The sequence below is a fragment of the Leopardus geoffroyi genome, chromosome B1 (assembly GCF_018350155.1).
Source record: "Leopardus geoffroyi isolate Oge1 chromosome B1, O.geoffroyi_Oge1_pat1.0, whole genome shotgun sequence".
Lineage (NCBI taxonomy): Eukaryota > Metazoa > Chordata > Mammalia > Carnivora > Felidae > Leopardus > Leopardus geoffroyi.
In genome coordinates this window covers 168,285,218-168,303,353 of record NC_059327.1, presented here as the reverse complement: position 1 = coordinate 168,303,353, position 18,136 = coordinate 168,285,218, and the positions used below count along the sequence as shown (strand labels likewise).

The 18,136-nt window shown below is 40.5% G+C and overlaps 1 protein-coding gene across 3 annotated transcripts in view; it reads right to left on the bottom strand.

Moving 5' to 3' along the window:
• The window catches only part of KCTD8 (potassium channel tetramerization domain containing 8), a 253,418-nt gene extending 240,407 nt beyond the window's left edge, over window positions 1-13,011 (bottom strand). The window contains exons 1-2 of one of the 3 annotated variants that reach the window (XM_045474198.1): window positions 11,571-12,683; window positions 5,937-5,985 (exon numbers count right to left, since the gene is read on the bottom strand). In XM_045474198.1, the coding sequence (XP_045330154.1) occupies window positions 5,969-5,985; window positions 11,571-12,534 (981 nt within the window). In that variant the 5' untranslated portion in view covers window positions 12,535-12,683 and the 3' untranslated portion in view covers window positions 5,937-5,968. Of the gene's footprint in view, window positions 1-5,936; window positions 5,986-11,570 lie in introns of those variants that run through there. The other 2 variants (XM_045474197.1, XM_045474199.1) reach the window with 2 other exon arrangements.
• Between the last annotated feature and the right edge of the window lie 5,125 nt (window positions 13,012-18,136).

Below are 18,136 nucleotides of genomic sequence, written 5' to 3'. Positions count from 1 at the left end.
TACATCAATATTTTTTTAAATGTTAAGAAAAAGAAAAGAAAACATAGGGAAGAAGCTCATTGACATTGGTCTTGACAATGATATGTTGGATGTGATACCCAAAGCACAAATAACAAAAGGAAAAATAAAGAAATGGAACTACATCACTTCTGCACAGCAAAAAAAAAAAAAAAAAATTAACGAAATGAAGAAACAACCTACAGAATGGGAGAAAATTTTTGCAAACTATATCTTGGAAAAGGATTAATATAAAAAATATGTAAACAACTCAGTCAACGTAACAAGAAAACAAACTATAATTTAAAAGGGGAAAGAACTAAATAGATGTTTTTCCAAAGAGGGCATCAAACTGGTCAACAGGCACATGAAAAATGCTCAACATCACTAATCATCAGAAATATGCAAATCAGGGCACCTGGGTTGGTTAAGCATCCCACTCTTGATTTCGGTGCAGGTCATGTTCACACAGTTGGTGAGATTGAGCCTCATGTCAGGGTCTGCACTGACAGTGTGGAGCCTGCTTGGAATTCTCTTTCTCCCTCTCTCTCTGGTCCTCCTCCACTCTCTCCCCTCTCCCTCAAATAAATAAACATTAAAAAAAAAAGAAATATGCAAATAAAAACCACAATGAGACATCACCTCACATCTTTTAAATGGCAATCACCAAGAATACAAAAGGTAACAGGTGCTGGCAAGAATGTGGGGAGAAAGGAACCCTTATACGTTGTTGGTATGAACATAAATTGGCCCAACTACTAAGGATAATAATATGTAGGTTTCTCAAGAAATTAAAAATAGATCTGGCATACAATCCAGCAATTCCATTCCTGGGTATATACCCAGAGGAAGTGAATACAGGATTTTGATGAGATATATGCGAGTCCATGTTTATCACAGCATTATTCACAATAGCCAAGGTACGGAAATGCCCAGCAATTGAATAATAAATAAAAAAGATGTGGTACATACACACAGTATAATATTACTCAGCCATGAGAAAGAATATACTGCTGTTTGTGACAACATGGATGGACCCTTAGCATGTTATCCTAAGCAACATAAGTCAAAGACAAGTACTGTATGATATCAGTTACATGTGGAATCTTAACAAGTTAAACCTGTAAAAAATGGAGTAAATCGGTGATTATTGGGGGATTGGTGGGGAGGCACTAAGAGTGATGATGTTTAAGGATACAAACTGAAACCAGTAGTAAATAAGCCACAGAGATCTAAAGCACAGTATAATGAATACAGACAATAATATTGCACTGTAATTATATAATAAGATAAATACTGCTACACAGGAAATCATATTATAATATATAAATGTATCAAAGTAACACATCGCACACCTTAAACTTAAAAAAAAAAAAAAAAACAGAAATCACTGGAATTGTATGTATGAATCCTTATCCTGCACCTGCAAAGAGACATCCTACATGCAGCCTTCACCAACCAGAAGAAAAGAGGTCAAAATATGGGAGCCTTACCTCTGAGTGGCTATGAACATCTGCCTTAGATCTCTCTGCTTTCTTCATATACCTGGACTTTCAACAACTAAAAAACTTACATTCAAAATGTGTAGCCTAGTTTCAATAGGAGCTGATGAGTTGAAAGCTAACATAGTTTCCTCAAAATGTGGAAATCTGTATTTAAATCCAATTTCCAGCCTAAAATTTTTGGCCAAGTGCCCAGATTCTGAGCAATGTTTGAGTCCACCTGGCGCTGTGACAATTTGTTCTCTTACACAAAACTGCTGAAAATGAAAGCTAAATGCACTCACAAGAAATATAAATATGGAGTATGAGGTGCTTTGCCTAGGGGCGCCTGGGTGGCTCAGTCATGATCTCCCAGTTCCTGAGTTCTAGCCCCGCATTGGGCTCTGTGCTGACAGCTCAGCGCCTAGAGCCTGCTTCAGATTCTGTATTCTCCTCTCACTCTGCCCCTCCCCTGGTCACGCTCTGTCTCTCTGTCTCTCTCTCAAAAATAAATATTAAAAAATTATTTAAAAAAAGAGGTGCTTTGACTAAATACATCCTACAGTTTGAGACAATAACCAGTGAATACCAGTATTCCTGTTAATTGTGTAAAAATTGACCAGTGACTGGCACTCAACTTAGAAAAGTACATTTTTTCCCCTAAGCAATGAAGAACCAGCTAGAATAAACTTATTTTAATAATATCTTAACATTGGAGTACCTGGGTGGTTCAGTCGGTTAAGTGTCCCACTCTTGATTTCAGCTCAGGTCATGATCTCATGGTTCATGAGTTCGATCCCCACATCTGGCTCTGCACTGTCAATCTCCTGCTTGGGATTCTCTGTCTCCCTCTATCTCTGCCCCTTCCCCACTCAAGTGCGAGAACCCGTGCGCAATCTCTCTATCTCAAAATAAATAAATACGCTTAAGAAACAGTATCTTAATGTTGATTTTACACTTATTAAGTCAATAATTTTTGTAAAATTTCACTAATGATGATGGGACCTTTTCAGAGCAATCTCGTAAGTACTGCTACCAATTTCCTCAAAAAGAAAAAGAAATCTGATGCTGAGAATTGATACTGTAGAGAAATGGGAATAGTTATGTGATCTGAAGCCCTGACAACAGGTAACATGTATTGAGCATTTAATTTGTGCCTGTCTAATATTCTTCTGTTTTATTTTTTTTTATTTTTTTATGTTTATTTATCATTGAGAGACTGAGAGAGAGAGAGAGACAGAGCATGAGCATGGGAGCGGCAGAGACAAGAGGAGACACACAATCCGAAGCAGGCTCCAGGCTCTGAGCTGTCAGCACAGAGCCCGACACAGGGCTCGAATTCACAAACTGCAAGATCATGACCTAAGCCGAACACTTAACTGGCTGAGCCACCCAGACACCCCTAAGTGTTTTACATGGGTTATTTAATTTAATTCTCACAACAAACCTATGAGCATTATTGTTTCCCTCACTTTCCCTTCAGAGGGGAGATTATTTTTCCAAGATCTCAAAGACAGATCCAGAAATTGTCAAGGAATCTCACAAAGTATATTGAACCCATTCATAGTGTTCAAGGTTTTCACTTCTCAAGAGTGGAAGATAACAGATTTTGGTATTGTCTACCCCTAAATACACTACTACTCTCCCTATTCTCCTTATACCAAAAATTGCAGCGGTATAATTATACCAAATGATGACAAAAAGCAATATATTATGAATTTCATCTATGCTCAAAGTTTGGTTATTATAACTAGTGAAAGAAATAGAGGTAACACAAGGAAATGAAAACAAGATCTTGAGGAGCTATCTGCACTCCCCATGCTTATTGCAGCACTATTCATACTAGCCAAGATATAGAATCAACCTAAGTGTCCGTCAGTGGATAAATAGCAAGAGAAAGTGTAGTATATATGCAATGGAATATTATTTAGCCTTGAGAAAGAAAGAAATCCTGCCATTTGTGATGGATGCACCTTGAGGGTATTATGCTAAGTGAGCTAAGTCAAACAGAGAAAGACAAATACGTCATGATACCCCTTATACGTGGAATCTGAAAAAAAAACAAACAAACCTCATAGAAACAGAACAGAATGGTGGTTACCAAAGGCTGACAGGTGGGGGAAATGGGGAGATGCTGGTCAAAGGGTACAAACTTCCAATTATCAGATGATTAAGTTCTGGGAATCTAATGTACAGCATTGTGATTATAGTTAACAACACTGTACTATATGCTTGAAAGTTGTTAAAGCAGACCTTAAATGTTCTCACTGCAGAAAAGGAATGGTAATTCTGTGATATGATAGAGGTGCTGGCAAATGCTATAGTAGTAATCATATTGCGATATATAAATGTATCAAATCAATATGTCCAATATGTCGCATACTTTAAACTTACTAAATGTTATATGTCAATTATATCTCAATAAAGTTAGGGGGGGAAATGGAATCTATCAGGAAAGGAAAGAAGAGAGAGGAAGGAAATTACGTATTGTAGGACATTCAATAAGGACCCTGTACCTGGGGAAGTACAGAGACTAAACACAAAAGGATTCTATAGCAAGGAGTCACTCAGTGTTTCATGAGTATACCAAAGAATACACTTAAAAAACCAACGGGTTAGGATACAAACTTGTAAATAATATGAGCTCAGCATAACATATTTCACCTACTTTTGTTTTTGAAGGTGCAAAACACAACTAGCCTTGTAGAATAATTAGATTTCATGAAATACTCCCACACGGAAATGAATGATGGTAAGTTTACAGCTGATAAGCACAAGACATGTGTATTCAAGTCTACAGCTGGAGGTTCACCATTACACTTAGAACTTATAAGGTAGTTAACCTATTGGAATGAGCTTGAAATCCTCTGAATAAAGTTGTTCTCATCTTTAGGCAACTCCTTGAAAAACCTCTGATGGGACAGCCTCTCACTACTAAAACAATGAACTTGATTAGAAAAGCCACCAGCACATCTTGCAGGATAGTGGCTGCTAGTAACTGCTGACAGTTCACTCAATACCCTGAAGTTAATTCAAAAGAGGGTTTAGAAATTGATACCTGTAAATAAATACGAACTGAAGGGTAATATAAAATGCTACTTTCCAAGAACTTCAAATACACTTGTATATACTATATAAACGTACATACAGACAGACACACACACATATATATGTATATACACACACACACACACACACACACACATGCACACACACACACACACACACTTCCAAAACATGGCTTCAAAAATACCGAAAGTCAATGCCAGTACCCATCAGGTATTTAATACTGTTTTTAACTTAATCATACCAAATATATAACTTAATGGCGTTAAGCAATATTCAGAACCAATAAACTATATAAAATTACCAAAACTTGATTTCAACTAAAATAGCCTCTTCATTATGCCACCTTCTAAGGAAAGAACATATAAAATGTGTTCTAATATACAAAGTGAAAACGAATTTTCTATAGAAAAGGAGTATACGACTACCTTAGCACTGTTCAAATTTGTCAGTTTATCAAACCTACAAATACTACTTGTTCTCCCAAAAAAGTGCTAAATTGAGTCAAATAGTTTGTTTTAATTTGAAAAACATCCATGAATATGGTAGCCTTATTCAAAAAAAAAACTTAAACTTTTCATCAAGACATAAAACATGTAGTTACTGTATTCCTATGGAAATTTAACATAGATTAAGAAATATTTGATTCATTCATATGTAGTTCACACTACCTCTTTTTGCTTGTAGAGCTAAGTTCTAAGTGGACACTGAAATATACTTGTCAAATTTACTGAATGAAACAGGTATAATTTTTAAATGTTTAGGAGGAAGGGCTTCAAAGTAAGACAGAACCATTCAAATTCCATTTCAGCCCCATATAGCTCTATGACCCAGGGATGGTACTTAACCTCTTCAAGTCATAGTTTCCCAACTGAAGTAGTAGGGAACTAATGCCAAGTTCAAGGAACACTGTAATGTGCATAAAATACATCACAAAATTAGATATGTAGTAAATGTTCCTTTCATTACACAATCTGTATTTTGAAAAAAAATCAAGTTTTTTCTAAGCTTCTAACACCAAGATTAATTTATAATACTTTCTGGAGCAAAGGACGTGTATTATACTTTTATTATTTAAGACATCAATAAAAATGTTAATGTAATGCAAAAGTGTCTTTAGCTGTATTGAATGTGTCAAAAACAAGGACATCATACAAATCATTTGTATACTACAACCATAACTTTTAAAAAATATGTCTCCCACCAACCTATGAATAGAAAAAAGACTGGAAGAAAATAAATCAAAAATTATTAGCGGTTATGGGACGCCTGGGTGGCTCAGTCGGTTAAACGTCAGACTCCGGCTCAGGTCATGATCTTACAGTCCAAGAGTTCGAGCCCCGTGTCGGGCTCTGTGCTGACAGCTCAGAGCTTGGAGCCTGTTTCAGATTCTGTGTCTCCCTCTCTCTCTGCCCCTCCCCTGTTCATGCTCTGTCTCTCTCTGTTTCAAAAATAAAATAAACGTTAAAAAAAAATTTTTTTTAAATATTAGTGGTTACTGTTGGTGATTTTTTTATTTTACTTTTGTAAAATTTTTAAAACTGCATGTATCACTTTCATAATCAAACAAGGGCTACTTTTGAATGAAAAGTTGATCATTTTCACAGTTTCAACTCTTGTCAGTTAATAACTCATAACAGTAGAATAGATAATAATTAATGCTTATTTTCATACAGATTATTTCTCTTTTTACAGGGGATTTTTTTTAACTAAGGCACACACACACACACACGCATGAACACATACACACTGTGAATTCGGGTATTCTAAGGTACAAAAAAGGACTTTACCAAATAAAACATAGTATCAATCAGCCTTTCAGCTTCATAACGTGAATAATAGTTGGTTAACAAGACACTGTAGAGGGTAGCAGGAAAAACTGAAGTCATAACTCTATAAGAAATGATCAAGTTTAGAGACAGTACCATGCCAGACATAAAAGTTCAATGCCCTTAAACAGGAGCCAATGCCATAGCACAGCCTCCAAACCTTTTGCACCCCCAAAATTTTGTCATTTTCTGTCTACTTTAGCACTCCACCTATTTATATGAAATCAGGACCTTGCTGTTTTAAAAAGTTATCTGTTCCTTTTGCTTATTCTCCACCGACTGAAAAGTCATTCAGTCATGTGGATGCAAAAGAAATTTTCACGATATAATTATGAAAATAACTAGTAAGTCTTTAGAAGGAAAAGAACCAACTTTATAAAAAGTCATGAACAAAATTATTTTCCATACAACAGTGTTTGTAATAAAAGTAGGGACATTATTCTAGGAAAATAATATAAAAATGTAAAGGTACGCTTATAAATAGAATAACCTTTCAATGATATTTCCTAGAAAACTTTTAATACAACAGGCCTGCCAACACAGGACTGAAGAGGTGTTTGAATATTTTCAACTCAACTAGCTACTTCAACCCAACACAGTAAAATAAATCAGGATACATGAAAGAATAGATATAAAAGCCCATTCAGACAAATCAAAATTCATAGGTCAGTCAGTAATAGCATTAATCCCTAGATCTGGCACTCTCATATGTCAAAACAACAGCAAAAATATACCAAACTTAAAGAATATCAAGTGCATCCTGGAGAAGTGTATACTTTCACACCAAATATTACTCAACCAACACATGGAATACAAAACAGGAAGCACTTTAAGAGAAAAGCAGTATTACCATTCTGTAAACACACTGATTATGAGAAACAAAGGATATATACAATGTTTATTCTAACTATGGGTAGTCTATGTATCACATTCCATGCCTATAACTATCTATTGTCTATAATACAATGTCAACATAAAATGCCTTGTCTTCCAGACATAGCTAAAAGCAGCCACAAGCACACTTAACAGACACCCTCCCTCCCCCCAAAACCCAGAAAGCACAAAAATCACTCTGCTTTCCTTCAAGAAAGGGCAATCTTTAGGGGCACCTGGGTGGCTGGTTGGTGATGTGTCCAACACTTGACTTTGGCTCAGGTCATCATCTCACGATTGTGAGATGTGATTGTGAGATGGAGACCCACATCAGGCTCTGTACTGTCAGTGCGGAGCCTGCTTGGGATTCTCTCTCTCCCCCTCTCTCTACCCCTGCCCCACTCGTGTTCTCTCTCTCTTTCTCTCTCTCAAAATAAATAAAATTTAAAAAATAAAGAATGGAAGGAAGGAAGGAAGGAAGGAAGGAAGGAAGGAAGGAAGGAAGGAAGGGAGGAAGGGAGGGAGGGAGGGAGGGAGGGAGGGAGGCACAGGGACACCTGGGTGACTCAGTTGGTTAAGCGTCTGACTTTGGCTTTGGCTCAGGTCATGATCTCACGGTCCGTGAGTTTGAGCCCCGCATCAGGCTCTGGGCTGACAGTTCAGAGCCTGGAGCCTGCTTCAGGATTCTGTGTCTCCCTCTGTCTCTGCCCCTCCCTCACTCACAGTCTGTCTGTCTGTCTCTCTTTCAGAAATAAATACCAATTTTTTTTAAAAAAAGGACAATCTTCAGTATTAAAAGAGTAATATGGAATATGGTATCACTAGTATAGGTTCCAGAATCTAAAAGACTTGGTAAAATAATGAGTTAATGCTGAAAACGGATAAAAGTGTCCATGTAGCCAAATGAAGTTGGTATTAAATGTTTAATAGCCTGTATATAACCTTGAGCATTAGAACCCAATGACATGGATACAAGCACTTAAGGAGATAATGAATCCAGCTCAGTGTTTGTCAGAAAATATTACCAAACTTTCAAGTCCTAGTAGAAAGCATTAAAACACTTCTTGGCTCTGAATCAGAAAAGGGTTCTGTTGGAGTTGATCCAAAAACACTAACTGTAATATGACTGGCAAACATAGATGACTTGAACTTGGCCTAAAAATCCAAGTTCCGGGAAAGAACTTGCTATTAAATTGGCCATGCCAAACTTTTAAAAGTTTATTATACTATCATTTAATTGCAAAATAATTTTCTAATTAACTTTATAATTAATTCAACCATACTTACCATAAAACAAAATTGCAATGTAATATTTACAAGAATAATTAAGTCTGTATAATATGGCTTATAATTGTAACTGCTGATATTTGTTCGGCTTTTATTATGTGTCAGGCACTGGTCTGAGCACTTTATATGTATTTTCAAATCCTATAAAATTGGTACTACAATCCCCATTATACAGGCAGGGGAATGGAGACTTAGAAGAAGTAAATAATTTAACCAAGATCACACATTCGGCAAATGGCAGTGTCTGGGATTACCAGACCATTTGCCACTCTCTTCCCGTCTGTATAGAAACTTAGGGGCAAGTGGGGAGAGGGAGGGAGGAGCTGAAATCCATATTTCAGCCTGTAAACAACAATTCTACAGGTTCAGATCATCTTCATACTGCTAATTTCACACATAGCCTGAATTTTTAGAAGTGTTAAAATGACTGACACACTAAAATAAATATTTGTTGAAGAACCTGTGTCAAGGGGGAAATAAAAGCTAAAAGACCCTCTTCTGCTACTAAAACATGGTGGACAAACAAGTTCATCCAATGATTTTGTTTTTATGAATAACACTGTTAGTCTTTGTAAACAGAGACTGCTGGACAAAATAATTATACTCTGTATATCTATATCATTACCTAAACTGAAGGAAATGGAGATACAAAAATTGTACAGTGTATTTTCATTGGCCAATATTAAAAGAAATCCTGTGCAAAAGAACTTGTGAAAATTAGCTACAATCTATACAAACATAAAGTAAATGCATATACAATATTTCACTTGGCAAATTGGCTTGTTTTATATTACATTTGCTTAGTCAGTGACTAGAATACCACTTCAGAAGAACAATATTTAACCTGAGATTGTGTATTTCCCCCCCCCCCCAGAATAATCAATAAAGAAGGCTGTGCATTGCTTAGATTTCTAGGACTTTTATGAATGAATCTCAGAGCTCATTAGTTGTATGAGGACTCTGCAAAGAGCTATTCGTAATATGGATATTTTATTTTGTTTAACGCTCCTTGTGGCTCCAGAAATGAAATATCCTCAATTCCAAATATCTCGCAAATTACCTTATTAGTTAAAGTGTATGAGTTTCCAATTGCAATAAACTATTTTAAGGGAATGTTTTCATAATTGAGAGACAACCTATATTCTCTTCATAAAGTAATGGACATGTTCAAGTCCACAACTCTCAGAGAAAAAGGCCAACACTGAAAGATTTCAAAATGCGAGAATCTGAACTACTGAACATGTATGCTCATTTCTTCTCTAATAAAAACCACTAACCCCAAAAGAGTCAAAAGTTCATCTCATCTTCTAAAATGCCTATAAATATATCCACACTGGAATGACAAATGTTTAAGAGCTACAATGGTAATAAAGGTCCCATTGGTAAAGGATAAAATGCAAACAGTGATGCTAAATAATGTTTCAATTACTTTATGTTGAAGAGATCCCAATTTTATACAAGCAATAAAATATTACCTTCCTTTGGGCAGCTTTTCTATAAAACTTTTTGCTGTGTAACAAGTAACACTTTGATATAATTAAGACAATTAGATTGGTATCTACTACTTTGGGGAATTTTATTTGCTTCTCTGCGAAATGATTTTCACACGAAATCCAGCACCATTTAAAAAGACAATCTAATACTAAGGCCCAGTGTGCTGTGTTTTGTCACCCTATTTCCAAGGTTACTAGAATACACAAAGAGCATATTCCATTCAAGCTTGCACCTGTGGGGGAGGGAGGGCGGTGGAATAAATATGCTTTCCACTTCTCTAATCAAAATAAAGTACAATAAATTGTCTAGTTCCCAGTGAGTGAATTACAAAAAAAAAAAAAAAAGATACAATTAAAGCTTTAAAGCTGGTCTAGTTCTACCATAGGCTGCCAATGATACTCTTCCTTAACTCTACAGGCAAGTTTTAAAGCTTCTTGTGTCTTGCCAAAGAAAAAACAAACGTCTGCCAAATGATGTTCCTGCTGCCATCCCAGCTGGCTTTTGCTGTGTCCAAATAGCTCTCTAGTTGTGGCCCTCACTTTATAAGCGTCACTGATTACTGTGCCGGTCCCATCCCCCCCAGTCCCAGTGATACTTGGTGCAGTCCTTGAACTTGATCCACAGAGCCCCCTCCCGAAGCGCACTGCAAAAAGCACCACGCGAAATCCTTTCCAAATCCTCGCCCCCATTCTCTCATTTCAGAAAACCACTGCATTTTATTCCCCCTGGGAAAGTGGACTCAATCCTCCTTTCGCACGTGAGGTGCCCAGAAAGGAAACACAATCACATACACATACACGCATACCCACACACAACGCACGCACGCACGCTCCAAGTCCCTTCCTAAGCTCCAACCCTGACAGCAGCAGACATCCAAACTCTAGTTCCTTCCACCAGCCGCTGTTGGAAACCAGCAGTTACTGACAACTGGCGGGGGAAATCTGAGGTTCTATGAGTGGATGGACTCCTCTTTCCCAAGAGCTGCCCTGGACCCCTGAGGAGCCCGGTAGGCGCAGTCGCCACTGCTCGCGTTGCCCCCTTCCAAAAACACCGTAATTGTACGCTCCTGCTCCAGAAAGGCACCAACTGTATGTGATCCTGGCGGTGCGCGGTAATGCCTCGATGCTAAACTGCCCTCTGGAGGGACCCCGCTGAGACCCACATAAGTTAACCCCCAGGAATTCCGCGGAAGCAGGAAGAGGGGTGAGGACTCGGGCACACAGCTTTGTGCTGCGTGTCTTCTTCCCGCCCTCCGCAGAAGGGCGCCCAGCTCCTCCGGGAGCAGGGCAAGGGGAGAGGGCGCCATCACTAAAGTTAAGAAAAAGGAATGCTTGGGAACTGCGTGTTCCGGAGTTGGTAGAGACGGGACTCAAAAGAGACGAAACCATAAGTTGTGCCTTACAAGGGAAAGCCCTTCGCACTTACTAGCTAACCAGCCCCCGCCGGGGACACCTGCCCGGTCCGGGTTCCAGCCCGGCTCAAACGCTCCGCGGGTCGGCGAAGGGGCGGGGAGAAGTAGGAAACGCGGACACTGGGAACTTACGGAAGAAGATGTACTCAGTGTAGCTGCTCCAGATCTTGTCGTCGCGGTACTGGTTGACGAAGGCGGCGGTGCCCGAGGAGTTACACGCCACCATGTGGAAGCCAGCCTCGGACAGGCGATCGAACGCCTGCTCCAAGTAGGTGAACTTGAGGTAGAAGCGGGACGTGTACTTCTCGGGAGGCCGGTCTGGGTCGCGGCTTTCGTTGAGCGTGTCCCCGAAGACCTCCTTGGCCAGCGCGATGCGCCCGCACACCATGATGCGCGCCACACGCCGGAACTTGGCGTCCGCCTGGTTGTCGCGCACCGTGGTGTAGGAGCCGCGGTAGCCGAGCGTGAGGAAGCCCGAGCGCTTGTCCGGCGCGGCGCCGCCGCCGCCGCCGCCGCCGTGCGCTCCTGGGCCCGAGGGCGCGGCTGCCGCTGCCCCACGCAGCAACAGCGCGTCGCTGCTGCCCTGGGAGACGTTGTCCTCCAGGTCGCTCTGGCAGCCCTCGTCGTTGAGTGAGTTCTGCTTGGTGACCTTGGGCGACAGCAGCTTGACCAGGTCGGTGAGCTGGAAGTACTCGGCCTCGCGCAGGAGCCGCTCCTTCTCGGGAAAGTGCTCCGGCAGCGCGAGCTGCTTGTCCCGCAGATAATCCAGCACGTACCTGAAGAGGAAGCCGTCCCGGTCGATGAAGAAGCGCGCCCGGCTGTCTCTGGGCAGCTCTCCCCGGCGTCGGGCGCCGCCCCGGGGGCTGGAGGGCGAGAACATACTGGCCAGAGTGCTGTCCGGGACGCTGAGCAGCGTCGAGTGCTTGGTCACATAGACCTGACCTCCCACGTTCAGCTCCACCACCTCGGGGAAGGGAGAGGGCACGCAGGGCCCCGGGGCGGCGGCTGCAGACGCGCCCGGCGAGCTGGACGAGGAGACCATCTCGCTAATGGGCAGGATGGTGCTGCCGCCGCTGCCCGTGTCCTTCAACGCCATGGTCCCCCCGCCGCCGGCCAAGTGACACGGGAGAGCAGCACTTTCTCCTTCCCGAAGCCCGCGCTTTGCACCCCCGGCAGCCCTCGGCCTCGGCGTGCACCTGGTGCGCCCTCGGGCCGGGCGGCACGTTCCTTCGGCCGGGGCGTCCCCGTTCAGGGCTCGGGGCAGCGGCGGCGGCGGCGGCGCCCAGGATCCATCGGGGGAGCGAAGCGCGCGGGAGAGGAGCTCCGCGGGCGCCGCGGCGGCGGTGGAGGAGCGAGGAGGAGCGGCTGCTCCTTTGGGGTGACGGCGGGGAAGTGTGAGGGAGACTTGCGAAAGGCTCTTAGGCAGCCGCTCGGCTCCCCGCGGGGAGGGCTGGAGGAGGGGCCGGAGCAAAGAAAACTCGCCGCCCTAGCAGCTTGCGAGCGCGCAGCGAGCCCCGGGCGCGGATGGTGGCGCTAACTACTCCTCGCAGCCCGGGGAGGCGGCGCTGACGTCAAGCTCCGGACTGGGACCCGAGCCACAGCTGTCATTTAAAGAGATAGGCGCCAGCCGCTGGCTGCGGGACTCCGACGCTAGGGGGCGGGGGCCGAGCTTGGAGAAGAGGCTACTTGGCAGCCAGCGGGGAAGAGCGCTCGGGGAACAGAAAGGGAAGAGCGCGCGGGGAACAGAAAACACAACGGGGTGGGGGGGGGGGGGCGGGAAGGACAGCATCTCTCCTTCATTCGTTTCGTTCCGTCCGTCCATCCGTCCCTCCCTCCTTCCTTCTCCACCTTACTTCCTTACCTTCTTCGCCCCTGTTCACCCAGTGAAACTAGTTGGGGGCGGGTGCTTTTTGGTTTTTGTTGTTATTTTGTTTTGTTTGTGTTTTTACTCCGTTTAGGTGGAAAGTGGAGTGGGGAGCGGTGGGCGTCAGGGGCAGGGCGGGAAGGTTTGTATTACAGCAAAACTGAGAGGCTTCTAATCTGAAATTACTACAAATGTTGGCGTGCAAGCAGTGCGTGCAAAGACTGCGTGGCTGTGAATCTCTTGAGGGGCTTTTGCCATAGTTTTTGAAGTGAAGGGCGAGATGCCCAAACCTCTATTACGATCAGTTGTCATGATTGCATATTTAACTGCATGCGCTACATATAACTGAAGAATCTTTAATATCTGATTTCAGGTCACAAAACTAGTAAAGGATTGTATGTAATGTGACTTTTCGTCTTTCATCTTTTCGATATTTGATTCATAGTAAATGCTTAATAAATGTTTATGGAGGAAAAGACGAAAACACGGAGAAAAGTTACTCTGTTCTAATCTCGATCAGTCCCTTCCTTAATCTCTCCATTTTCCACGGGGCAAGAAAAATGGCTTGTTTTATTAGTTTTCTAATAGGCCACAAAATGAAAATTATATGAATTTAGGTTTACCTTAATTTCCACTTGTATATAGCACAGGGACAGTCTGCAAGGTCAGCATTATTTGTGATAAAGAGTTAGGATAGAAATGCAAATGAGAACTCTCCTTTCTTGTGGCTATCCACTTGGGGCATCCTTTTGTGTACGAAAACATTAAAAAATCATTGATTTATGAAGTACAAAAGTGAAAAGAGTATACTGTGGTACAAAGTAGTTTGCTTCAATCATTATTATAATAGTATTACAGATAAACTTTATCCATTAATAGATAAAATAATGTACAAACTTTAATGTTTTTTAAAAAAATTCTAAATGCCTATTTAGGATTCCTTCTCTGAATCCACCAAAAAAAAAAAAAAAGTACTGGATATGAGATAAGAGTACCAACTTCAAATTTTTATAAATAATACATTATTCTTTAGAATGTTATGAACAATATGTAATTCATTGATCCTTCTAAGCCCCGTCCACAGAAAATGTTGTATCAGTTTTGAAGTTAGGTTACCTGAGACTGAGAGAACCTAGGGGACCAATGAAAGAATGCAACATATCTTCCAAAAGACTGAGACTGAAAACCTGGGTTGAAGATAGGCATCTTCATGCAAACTTCTTATTCAAGACCATTTCCCCCAAAATTTATAAACTGATCAAATTAAGAAGTAGAATTGATTTTCACCTTATTCATTTAAAAGCTAACAGCGCAAAGCATTTGGAATTTAAAATAATAGTTCCTGGAAAATGAATTAATAGAATCTTCATAACCTTTATAGATGAATAAATAATAATGCCTCAAACCACTACTAATGAAGCCCATTTATCATGAGGGAAACGTCCCTCATGATAAGTATGGTACAGACTATAGAATCTCAATGAGGTGGACATATGATACATATGCATATTTATCTATGAATATGAGGTCTCCAATATTATCCGGTTATAATCCATTTAAATTTTTTAATTACATAAAATATTCTTCTAAAATAAAATGGTGTAGAATTTATACTCTAAATGAATCACCTTAGAATTCTTAATGAAATGCATTGTGTGATACATTGCTTCTTAAAATAATTCCTTCGATGTTGATTGAACATTTCTCTTTAATCCCTTCTCTCCCCATACTCCTCTTGACTCTCACTCCTTCCCATAACTAAACCCTACAACCAAACTCCAAACTGAACAAACCTCAAGTCCAGAATGTCTCTTTCTTTCTTCTTTCTTTCTTTCTTTCTTTCTTTCTTTCTTTCTTTCTTTCTCTTTCTTTTTCTTTCTTTCTTTCTCTTTCTTTCTTTCTCTTTCTTTCTAGAAACGCCTTTCCTTTTCTACCAGTTCCCCAACTTTTTCCCCCTGAGACCTCTTCCCTGAGGTCTCAGCTTAAATAGTACTTTTCCTAGAAATATTCAGCTTCTTGCCAAAACAGGTGTTCCCATAGCACTCTGTGCTTACACATGGGCAAGGTTTATCACACTGATATGTCATTGTCTCTCATTAGATTGTAAGTATGGCATACGACCATATGCACTATTCTGTCCCCAACATGGTGCCTACCCCATAAGAGAGAGAAAATCTCTATTTGTTGAGTGTTTACTGCACATAAATATACTCATATTTGATGAACGTATTTATATGGAACAGTGGATGACAAAGCATCAAGTCTGTGCTAGACACTGGGCTATACAATGAGTTTGCAGAGATGAGGAGTAAGACTTGGTCCTTCAAAATTCTAATTAGGAAGAGTGAGAACAGAATCTGATCAAAACAAACTCAATCTAAAAGTGAAGGGAAAACAAGAAAGAGGTCTACATATTAGAACAATTGTTTTGATGAGCTCAGCAATCAACACCAAGTACTATACAGGTGTACCTCATTTTATTGCACTTCAAAGATACTGCGATTCTTTAAAATTGAAGGCTTGTGGCAGCCCTGCATTGAGCAAATCTATCAACACTATTTTTTTTTTCCAATTGCATTTATTCACTTTGTATCTCTGTGTCACATTTTGGTAATTCTCACAAAATTTCAAACTTTTTCATTATTATTATATTTGGTATGGTGATCTGTGATCAGTGATCATTTATGTACTATTATAGTTGTTTGGGGGGGTTTCACAAACCATACCCAAGCAAAATTGATAAACACTATGTGTTCTGAATGCTCCACAGACCAGCCACTCCCCCATCTCTCTTCCTTTCCTCAAGCCTCCCTATTTCCCAAGACACAACAATATTGAAATTAGGCCAGTTAATAATCCTACAATGGCTTCTAAGTGTTCATGTGAGGAAGAGTCCCACGTGTTTCACTTCAAATCAAAAGCTACAAATAATGAAGCTTAGTGAGGAAAGCATGTTGAAAGTGGAGGTAGGCTAACCACTAGGACTCTTGTGCCAAACAATTAGCCAAGTTGTGAATGCAAAGGAAAAGTTCTTGAAGGACATTAAAAGTGCTACACCAGTGAACACATGAATGACAGGAAAGTGGAACAATCTTATTACTAATATGGAGAAAGTTTGAGTGGTCTGGATAAAAGATCCAACCAGCCATAACATTCCCTTAAGCCAAAGCCTAATCCAGAGCAAGGCCCTCCCTCTCTTCAATTCTGTGAAGGCTGAAAGAAGTGAGAAGGCTGCAGAAGAAAAGTTGGAAGCCAGCAGAGGGTGGTTCATGCAATTTAAGGAAAAAGGCTGCCTCCATAAAATAAAAGTGTAAGGTAAAGCCGCAAGTGCTGATGTAGAAGCTGTAGCAAGTTATCCAGAAGATTAGCTAAAATAATTCAGGAAGCGGCTATTTTCAATGGAAACATCAGATTTTCATTGGAGACAAAACAGCCTTATACTGGAAATTGCCATCTAAAACTTCCATAGCTAGAAAAGAGAAGTCAGTGCCTGGCTTCAAAGCTTCAAAGGGCAGGATGGCTCTCTTGTTAGGGGCCAATACAGCCGGTGACTTTAAATTGAAGCCAATGCTCATTTACCATTACGGAAATCCTAGGGCCCTTAAGAATTACATTAAATCTACTCTGTCTGTGCTCTATAAGTGGAACAACAAAGCCTGGATGATAGCACATCCGTTTACAACATGGTTTACTGAATATTTTAAGCCCATTGTTGAGACCTGCTCAGAAGAAAAGATTCTTTTCGAAATATGATTGCTCATTGACAATGCACCTGGTCAGCCAAGAACTCTGATGAAGATGTACAATGACATTAATGTTGTTTTCATGCCTGCTAAATCATTTTGACTTCCAAGTCTTATTATTGAAGAAATACCTTTTGTTAAGGCTTTAGCTGCCACAGATAGTAATTCCTCTGATGGATCTTAGCAAAGTAAAATTGGAAACCTTCTGGAAAAGATTCAGGATTCTAGATGCCATTAAGAACATTCATGATTCATGGGAAGAGATCAAAATATCAACATTAACAGGAGTTTGGAAGAATTTGACTCTGAGCCTCATGAATGACCATGAGGGGTTCAAGACTTCGGTGAAGGGAGTAAATGCAGATGTAGTGGAAATAGCAAGAGAACTAGAATGAGAAGTGGAGCCTGAATGAGAAAGGATGAAATCCTGCCATTTGCAACAATGTGGATGGAGCTGGAGGGTATTATGCTAAGTGAAATAATTCAGTCAGAGAAAGACAGATATATGTTGTCACTCATATGTGGAATTTGAGAAACTTAAGGGAATACCATGGGGGAAGGAAAGGGGAAAAATAGTTTCAGACAGAAAAATAGTTTCAAACATAATAGAGTCTCAAATACAGAGACCAAACTGAGGGTTTACAGGGGGAAGGGGGAAGGGGAAAATGGGTGATAGGCTTTGAGGGGGGTACTTGATGGGATGAGAACTGGGTGTTATATGTAAGTGATGAATCACGGGAATCTACTCCCCAAACCAAGAGCATACTGTATATACTGTTATGTTAGGTCACTCGACAGTAAATTATATTTAGGGGGAAAAAAGGATAAAAAGAAGTGGAGCCTGAAGATAGGACTGAATTCTTACAATCTCATCATACAATTTCAACAGATGAGGTGTTGCTTCTTATGAGCGAGCAAAAAAAAAAAAAAAAAAAAAAAAAAAAGTGGTTTCTTGAGATGGAATCTACTCCTGGCGAAGATGCTGTGAAGATTGTTGAAATGGTAACAAAGAACTTACTGTATTACATAAACTTATTGATAAAGCAGCAGCAGGGTTTGAAGAGATTTGACTCCAATTCTGAAAGCCCTAC